General features: G+C 36.7%; 1 protein-coding gene across 1 annotated transcript; it reads left to right on the top strand.

Annotated features, from left to right (window-relative positions):
* The first annotated feature begins 2,817 nt into the window (after window positions 1-2,817).
* On the top strand, window positions 2,818-8,232 carry LOC106330611 (glutathione S-transferase T3-like). The gene is made up of 5 exons (XM_013769052.1): window positions 2,818-3,163; window positions 6,994-7,061; window positions 7,156-7,162; window positions 7,456-7,802; window positions 7,879-8,232. Exons 1-5 carry the CDS (start codon window positions 2,818-2,820, stop codon window positions 8,230-8,232), a joined length of 1,122 nt encoding a protein of 373 aa, XP_013624506.1.
* Window positions 8,233-10,166: the final 1,934 nt, after the last annotated feature.

The following is a 10,166-nucleotide window of genomic DNA, read 5'->3' as shown; positions in this document are numbered from 1 at the left end:
AAACAAATATGTTTCACAGCACATAAACTCTTCTTGAACAATCAGGCAACGGATACTATGTCTCCCGTGTGACTCAGCTGAGTCCTCGATGGCATCCTGAACGACAAATGTCTTCTTCTTCTTCTTGGTTAGATCAAAGGGTGCAAGCAAAGGATGACCAAAGAAAATTAAAACTACACAATCATGATTTATCAGGCAAAATAAAAGAACTGATGATGAATTTATTAAAGATGGGGAGAAGTAGAGACTAAAGAAGAAAAACTGATTCATGAAACTAAAAGAGCCAATCTTTGTTTCTTAGATGAGTCATGAACCGATGATTAAAAATTGAAAGCCCTAAACTTCCATTGAAGAGAACGCTTACAGACCAAAGAGGTTTATTGGGCTTTTTTTTAACGAATCTCATTTCAAAACGTGAGTTATAAAGTATTTATTAAATCATTAGATAAAATAAATAAGTGTGGGTCCCACAGAGAAAACCGAAAAAGCAAAGGTTTCCGACCTTCATAAATATATATTTGTTTCAGCCATCAATGTACAAATAATCTTTTAACTCAGTGGTATAAATGTTGTTGTTTAAATCTCAATAATTCGGGTTTGAGTCACAGACTTGACACTTTTTCACACTTTTTAAAAGTGGAACCCACATATCGCTGACATGTCGCATCAGGAGTGATGCAACTGCCCTATTATAATGTAAATTCTGCTTAATTGTTTATTTAATTGATTACGTAAAGTATTTAATATAGTGTCTGAATTATTATCTAGATTAATAGTTCATTACAGCTTTTATATTAAGGAGATTTTGCGAGATGTCTAAGATTGCAAAAGAAATTAAGTGCATGATGTCATTGATTTTGACATAATATAATAACTAACATTTATGTCATTTATTATCCGGTTCTATCATTTCTTCCTGTAATCATCCAGTAAATTTGTGTTGTTAGAGATGATGTGACCAAAAAAAATATGGTGGATAAAATATTTAAATAAGATGTCAACAAAATGAAATGTGGCTAAAATTTAGTGCACGTTATTGACAACGACAGTGTCAAAATCATTCACATCACTGTTTTTTACCTCAATTTAGTAAATCTATACTGTAATCACAGTAAATTATAAACCAAATATAATATATAACTGTTTTACTATATATTTAAAATTTATCAGCCATGGAACATACATATTAAATCATACCCACCCACTTAAATATTAAACCCTAGACAAACTCCCTAGTTACTAAATCTAAACCGAAATATAATCTTAACCATATGTTGCAAGTGTACAATTCTATCTCAGTGACATAGTACAACACCCAAGATGCGGTAAGAACTATGCATAATAAGCCCACCTAAAATCGATGACTGCTATACACAAACCCCTACTTAGTAAATCTAAACTCTAACCAGGAACCTATAAACCCTAATACAATCTATAAACTATTTTTCAATATTAGACTATCTAAACCCTAACAAGAAACCTATAACATGGCAAATTATTACATATTTAATAAATAGTATAGAACTATTGTCTCAAATAGTATAGAACTTATAAATAATATAGAATGACTGACTCACACCCAACTTTAAATATTAAACCCTAAACTGTTATCACTAAACCCAAAACTCAACCCTCACCTTACAATTACTAAACCCTAAATCTTAATCACAAAATCCTAAACCATACCACCCATTTAAATATTAAACCCTAAACTGTTATCACTAAACCCAAAACTCAACCCTCACCTTACAATTACTAAACCCTAAATCTTAATCACAAAATCCTAAACCATACCACCCATTTAAATATTAAACCCTAAACTGTTATCACTAAACCCAAAACTCAACCCTCACCTTACAATTACTAAACCCTAAATTCTAGTCACTAAACCCTCATCCAAATATACCCTAAACCCTAAACCTAAATAAATAGATTAAGCTAAACCCTAATCAAGGAAGTATAAACCCAAATAAAATGTATATAATATGGTTTACTATACCCAAGCCTTTACTTAATAAATCTAAACCCTAGATAGGAACCTATAAACCCAAATACAATCTATAAATTGTTTTCCAATATTAAACACTTGAAAGCACATTTACTTGGTTAGCATGTTGCATATCTTATATTCCATATAGTCTAAGTAGCATAGTAAACGAATGTTCCAAATAATCAAAATTTTCCAACACTCAAAAAATGAATTTCATATTACAATCAATCACACAAAATGACAAAGAAGAGACCTATCAAATTAAAAAACATGACGTATTATTACATTTTTAAGGAGTAATATAGAAATATGTCTCAAATAGTATGGTAACCGTACATAGGTAGCTATACTTAAGAATATATACTATACTATTCATTTCACCAAATATAGTATAGACGGCGAGTTCATCTTCTTTTTATTTTAGACAGGCTGATACACATTCACTTCGTTCACCATCATTATTATTCACTACCATATAGAGATCGTCTTCATCTCCTCTCTTTTTCCCGACACGATGATGCTTTTACCGACTCGCCATCGTTGTTCTTCACCACTGGATCTGTAAAATAAAAACAGAAACGAAAACAGAGTATGTAAACAAAAACATAATTGTGAGAATCAATTGATTTAAGAAAAAAAAGGAGAAAAAAATGAAAGAGTTGTTGTGTGTGTTCACCGTCTACGCTTTCATCGTTGTTTGTTCTTCACCACTGGATCTTTAAAACAAAAACAGAAACGAAAACATCGTATGAAAACAAAAGCATGATTGTGAGAATCAACCGATTTTTTTTAAAAAGGGAAAAATAATTTGGTACATCTGGAAAGCCATGAATGATAAGTTGTTCAGATGCATAGATAGAGACCCATTGGAACTAGTCAGGTATGCAGAGAGTGAATGCCAAGCTTGGCATAATACGAAGGAAATTATATCACCTCCTCTACAGGGACAGCCTGGAGAAGAAATACAGGCCTTAAGCTTGGGTAATATTTGCATGGTGGATGGTTCGTGGACCTCAATAGCTCAGTTCAGTGGAATGGGATGGATCTGGAAGGATAGTATGGGGAAGATTCAACTTATGGGATCCAGGAACTTAATGCGGCGAGAAACACCTTTATACTCAGAGCTAGAAGCGCTAAGATGGGCAATGGAGAGCATGATACAACACTCGAACTGTAAGAGATTTGAGACCGATTGCAAGGACCTGATTACAATGATACAAGAGCCACAAGCTTAGCCCAACTTCTCAACTGAGCTAGAAATCATTCAAACTCTTCGGTTGTGCTTTTCGGACTTCAAGATCAGCTACAAGGACACAAAATAGGATTGCAGATTTGTTAGCTAGAAATGCACGTTATTTTCATAGATCTCTATGTTTTATTGGTAGTTTTATTCCGGTCTGACTCCCCAGACCACCTCAAGTTTGAGTAATAGAATAACCGTTTCCTGCCAAAAAAAAAAAAAAGTTCAAGTTGATGACAAGAAAAAAAGTCTCTTAAAGCAACTCCACCATCATTTTAGAGGCTTGTAGTTTGTGCCATGCAACCCACGGAATGCCCTTGTTGTTTTCATTTTTTTTTTCTTGTAACATTTGTTTTCATTTTTATCCCACCAAAATATCATTAGAAGCGAGGTGAATTCATATGTAAGTTGGGCAGGAAGCACAAAGTATGACTTCAAATAAACTAGCATTTGAAGGTCCTACCGACTTGAAATTTGAGCTTCAATTTGAAGTTACATTTCGAAAGCTATTAATGATATTGGTAACATCTCTTTTTCTTTGGTCCAAATTGCTCTGGTAGATCAAGGTATTTCCTCCGCCTCCTTGGTTTAGGATGTCCAGAATTGTTTGAAGTGTTTCTTGTTTATTTTTTGGAATGCAAGATTTAATTGTATTTATTTCCCGGCGAGAGCGTTCTTCATATTTGTTGAAAGCGTCATTTAGTGTACTGCAATTTTGTTCATTTGTTTGACAGAAGAAAAGAGAGTCATCCGCAAAAAATTAAGTTATTAGTGGAATTCCATTACCAATATGTATCCCTCTTATCCGGCCAGCTGATGTGTTTACATCGATTGAGTGACTGAGAACATATGTACAAATAGTATAAAGATAAGGAAGAGCATCTCCTTTTCTCAAACCTTGTTGTGGTTTTATATGTATTTGTGGGTTCCCTTTAATCAAGACCGAATACTCAACCGTTCTCACTGTTTCCATTTTCCAACTGAACCATTTGGCTGTAAAACCAATAGCTTTTAAAGTTTTTTTCCAGAAAATACCATCCTAGACGGTCATAAGTTTTTGATATTTCAGTTTTAACGTGGCGTGGTGTTGATGATGATGTGGATCATTAAAATTGTATGATTGGTTGATTTAATTGGCCGACATGGATAGGTTCAGTGGAGCTCATATCCTCTTTTTAGTATTGTAAGATTATGTATGTTTGTGGAATTTTTTCCTTAACTTGAGAGAATGCATAAGTATAAGGGCAATACTACGTTATAAGTGATTACTAGATTTTGATCTGCCTTTTCAAAGCGCGTGATTATGTTTTTGTTAAAACGCGAGATTATGTTTTTGTTAATAAGATTTTATAAAACTGAAAATTTTAATTTTGTACATAATATAAATAAATATATATATATATATATATATATATATTAAAAAAATTAAATAATTTAATTTATCTATTTTTTATTAAGTGAATTCTATTAATTCATCATTTTGACCTGTTTCACATTAGTTTTAGTTTTATTTTAAAAGTTGTTTAATTGAGTTGAAATATTTATCTTGTTAACCCATCCCACATTACTCAAATTTTGTTTTGAATCTTATAACATAAATGACTTAATATGTATGTTCAATATGTATTTTGTTTGACTGATATTTTACGTATTTCATTAATAAAGGGCATTTTAGCTGAATCCAAAAATTCAAACTTAAACCGGCCTGAAATCGAACCAAAATTTTATAAATATTTAGTTGGGTTCAAATTTTCTTTATCCGAAAGAACCAGAACCGAAAAGAAACGATCCGAATATACCCGATCCGATAAGAATCGATTTGTACCCGATCTAAAAACATGAATATTTAAGACTATGACTCTGTTTGCTATATATTCTATATTTTAATTTATTATTTAGTTGTATATTTTTGGTATTTTTTAAGGTTCTAAATACATGAACCAACCCAGATCCGCTATGTATTAGATATTTTAACATTATTTTAAATATAGATCCGAGCTGACCCAGAATCAAAAGAAAAAGACTCAAATTCAAACAAAAAAATTCAAATATCTAGTTAGATATAAATGTTTAGATCCGAAGGATCCAAACCCAAAAAATGATCTAAATCTCATCTGAAAAACCAAAACACGCATGCTTATATTAAATAGAATAGCCCGCAAAATGAAATCCAAATTCTTGGTGTTCATTCTCAAACTATTTTCATGACCTTTACGAACCATGAGTCATTATGATTTCAAATGAGCTTTGATATTTATAAAACTGTAACAAACATTAATAAAGTATTATTTATTACATTAAGTTGTAACCATTATATTTATAACTATTATATTTATGATAGTGATGATTGATGTATATATTATTAAAACAGAAGTCATGACTTTTTTTATGCCTGATATTTCAATTTTAACGGTTATGTATGTTTGTGAAACTTTTTCCTTAGAATGCATAAGTTTAGGGCCAATACTACTTATAAGTGATTATGCGTCGAGGGATAAAAGCAAAGAAAGGGGACGAAGAGAGCAAGAGTTGATGATGTTGATGTTAGAGCATGATTATCGTCGTATATTAATCATGTCTCTTAAGGTTAATGTAATTAAAAAAAATTAAAAAGGGAAGAAAGCAGAAGAGACGGGTCTTTAGTTATCACGGGAAGGGACGCATCTTGGTGGACGCGTGTCAACAAAGGATAGGGTGACCTTCGGTTACGCGTTAAACGCGTCTCAAACTTGGCTTTCTCTCTCTTTCTCTAAAAAAATCCTCTCGAGGAAGGTGATTTTTTTGGCGAAAGGCGATATTGATCGATTATGCATGTCTTCGATCAAACCTCTTCTTGTAATGATCGGTGGGGAAAGGTGATTGATCGGGGGTTTTACACCGACGGCGACAGAGCTTTCCCGCGGTGGCTCGGCTATAATCAAAAGGTAATCCGGTTGTTATGTTGTTTCATTATGCATGTGATTGCTTATTGTTCAACTTGTTCTGGTCGCAATTTTTACTCTTTTTTTGTTTGTTCGGTTCGATTTTGTGTATCGGTGGCGACAGAGCTCTCCTCGACGGCGCCGGAGCTCTCCTCGACGGCGCCGGAGCTCTCCTCGACGGCGCCGGAGCTCTCCTCGACGGCGCCGGAGCTCTCCTCGACGGCGCCGGAGCTCTCCTCGACGGCGCCGGAGCTCTCCTCGACGGCGCCGGAGCTCTCCTCGACGGCGCCGGAGCTCTCCTCGACGGCGCCGGAGCTCTCCTCGACGGCGCCGGAGCTCTCCTCGACGGCGCCGGAGCTCTCCTCGACGGCGCCGGAGCTCTCCTCGACGGCGCCGGAGCTCTCCTCGACGGCGCCGGAGCTCTCCTCGACGGCGCCGGAGCTCTCCTCGACGGCGCCGGAGCTCTCCTCGACGGCGCCGGAGCTCTCCTCGACGGCGCCGGAGCTCTCCTCGACGGCGCCGGAGCTCTCCTCGACGGCGCCGGAGCTCTCCTCGACGGCGCCGGAGCTCTCCTCGACGGCGCCGGAGCTCTCCTCGACGGCGCCGGAGCTCTCTGTCTTAAGATGGATGGGTCAAATGTGTTTTGTATCTAATTATATTTTTAGTTTCTGTGTTTGTTGTTATGTTATTGATAAAATCGTTGACATAAAATCGTTGGATGTTATGTCATTGATAAAATCGTTTGTGATAAGTTCGGACTTGCTGTATGTGTGTTTGTGCTTCTCAAATTCATTAATACTTCAAATCGTTTCTGACTTTCTGTTCGTGTGTTTTTGTGTTAGGCTGCGTGGATCCACGAAACAAGAAGAAGGAACCTCAAAGCAATGGACTGCAAAGCAGAGCAATACAGGTAAATGTCTACTTCATTGGAATTTATTGAGCACTTTATGGTTGAGTTAGGTAGTTATGTTTTGCTTAGTGTAATAAATAGGTGTAATGGCTAGGATGATGGTTAGATAGAAAGATCTTTTGAAGCGTGATGAATGTGTTTGGTTTATGTATTTAGTTGTTTGATGTATTTAAGACAGTGTTCTTCTCTTTCTCTCTTCTGTTATAAACATTGCTTCTTCTTCTCTTCTTTGTATCTGTTTTACCTTCTTCTTTTCTTTCTGTCTTCTGTACATTCTCGGGTATGGATTCAAATACATACCGGCCGAGTGGTAACTTTGTTGATCTCCTTACGAGTCAACAAGGAGGTGTCTTTAATTTTGTTGAAGATAGTGTCTAACTATCTTCATCGCAAGTCCCATTGTTTGGAAGTCAAGGAGCTGAAGCTTCAAGCTACCCTGACGACAGTTCTGCAGAGCGTAGGGAACTCAGGTTGTGGACGCCGGTAGAAGATATTGTGCTTATCAGCTCCTGGCTTAACACAAGCAAAGATCCAGTAGTGGGAAATGAGCAACGGTCAGGTACATTCTGGAAAAGTATTGCCGCTTACTTTGCGGCAAGTCCAAAGGTTGCAGTCAGTGAACAGCGAGACGCAAATCATTGCAAGCAGAGGTGGCACAAGATCAATGATCAAGTAAACAAGTTCTGTGGGGCTATTGAAGCAGCAACTAGAGAGAAAACTAGTGGGCAAAATGAGAATGATGTTCTCAAATCAGCCCATGAGATCTTTTTCAACAACCACAAAAAATATTTTTTTTGTCTTTGAGCATGCTTGGAAGGAGTTAAGAAATGATCAAAAATGGTGTGGCCTTAAATCCGAAGGAAGCTCAAAAAGGAGGAAGTATCAGGAGGGTTCACAGTCAGAGAGTTCAGCCGCAAATGAAACAAGAACTGATGAGGAAGAGCGTCCCCCGGGTGTTAAGGCCGCAAAAGGAAAGAAGACGAAGGTAGAGGGGAAAGATAGGATCTCAGAGTTTCAGACCATGTGGTCCATCAAACAGCAGGACCTGGTTATCAAAGAGAGGCTTTCCAAGATGAGATTACTTGATAGTCTACTAGCCAAAAAGGAACCTCTTGCTGATTACGAAGAAGCTCTGAAGAAGAAGTTGATTAATGAGTTGTTGTCTAGGTAGTTCTAAAGGTCATGTTCTTTGTTGTTCTGTTTCATGTTTGAAGTTCTTGTTGTTCTGTTTTATGTTGTTCTATTTCATGTTTGAAGTTGTTCCGTTGTTTCATGTTGATTCATGTTGTTGTTTGTAACTCACGGTTATTGATTCATGCTGTTGTTTGTTTCAGGTTATTGGACTCTTTGCAACTCACGGATTATGTCTTGGACTGTCTTGCAACTCTCTTCTCTCCTTTCTGTCACGGACCAGCAAAGAAACCTTGGCATCATGTTGTTGTTTGTCACGGATTGTGGTTGATGTTTGTTTGTAGTATCAGGTCTTGTCAAGACCTCGTGTTGTAATCTCTTGTCAAGACCTCGTGTTGTAGTCTCTTTCATGTCACAGACTTTTGTATTTTACTCTGTTGTACTCTCTTGCCAAGAACTCGTGTTGTATAATCTCATGTCACGGATTTTCTTAAGCAAAGTGTAAGAAAGTTGTATAAATGCATGCTCTTTCTTCTTATTTCACAAAACGTTCAATCTCAAGCTCTTTCCTCTATCTCAAGTTCTTTCTTCTATCTCAAGCTCTTTTTTCAATCTCAAGCTCTTTCTTCTTTCTTGTTTCTTCAATCTCAAGTTCGTTATTGTTTCTTCCAAAAAAAAAAAAAAAACAAGATCAAACACAACATCGTAAAAAACACACAACATTTCATATTATGGCATCTTCTTTCCATAACAATGAGGGGGTAAATGATGAAAATTTTGATCAATATTTTGATGAAACATTCGATAATTTTTTCGAAAATTATGGTGGTCAAGAAGATGAAACGAAGAGACGGAAAAAACGAGGTTATATCGAAAGAAATCGTGAAGAAGGCCACATACGGTTATGAAATGATTATTTCAGTGATAATCCAACATATCCTGAAACTTATTTCCGATGCCGTTTTAGAATGAACGAGCCATTGTTCATGCATATTGTTGATAGACTCTCCAACGAAGTTCAATACTTTCAGCAAAGAGAAGATAGTCTTGGAAGGCTTGGTCTCTCTGCACTCCAAAAAATTACAGCAGCTATTTGTGTATTGGCGTATGGAACTGCGGCTGATACGGTCGACGAATACCTCCGGCTCGGTGAAACTACAACTCAGTTATGTGTGGAAAATTTTGTGGAAGGAATAATAATTTTATTCGGTGATGAGTACCTAAGAAGACCAACACCGGCTGATCTTCAACGTCTACTTGATATTGGAGAGCATCGCGGATTTCCCGGGATGCTAGGAAGCATCGATTGTATGCATTGGGAGTGGAAGAATTGTCCCACCGCTTGGAAAGGGCAATATTCTCGTGATTCGGGTAAACCAACAATTGTTTTAGAGGCGGTTGCTTCATATGATCTCTGGATATGACACGCTTTTTTTGGACCTCCAGGTACATTAAACGATATCAATGTTCTTGATCGCTCACCTGTTTTTGATGACATAATAAAGGGTCAAGCTCCGAAAGTCACTTACTATGTCAATGGAAGAGAGTATCATTTGGCTTACTATCTCACCGATGGTATTTATCCTAAATGGACAACTTTTATCCAATCTATTCCAATACCACAAGGGCCGAAAGCAGTTTTATTTGCTCAACGTCAAGAAGCTGTCCGAAAAGATGTCGAGCGTGCTTTTGGAGTCTTGCAAGCTCGCTTTGCCATTATTAAAAATCCAGCATTTTTTTAGGATAAAACCAAAATTGGGAAGATTATGCGAGCATGTATCATATTCCATAATATGATAGTAGAAGACGAACGAGATGGATACACTCAATTTGATGTTTCGGAGTTTCAACAAGGAGAAGACAATGGTAGTTCATATGTCGATCTCACGCTTTCTACAGATATGCCTACAAATATCGCCAATATGATGGGTGTTCGTACTAGAATTCGTGATAGACAAATGCATCAACAATTGA

Source organism: Brassica oleracea, chromosome C3 (genome assembly GCF_000695525.1).
Source record: "Brassica oleracea var. oleracea cultivar TO1000 chromosome C3, BOL, whole genome shotgun sequence".
In the NCBI taxonomy this organism is placed as follows: Eukaryota; Viridiplantae; Streptophyta; class Magnoliopsida; order Brassicales; family Brassicaceae; genus Brassica; species Brassica oleracea.
The sequence above is the reverse complement of the archived record's forward strand: the minus strand, read 5'-3'. Positions and strand labels throughout refer to the sequence as shown.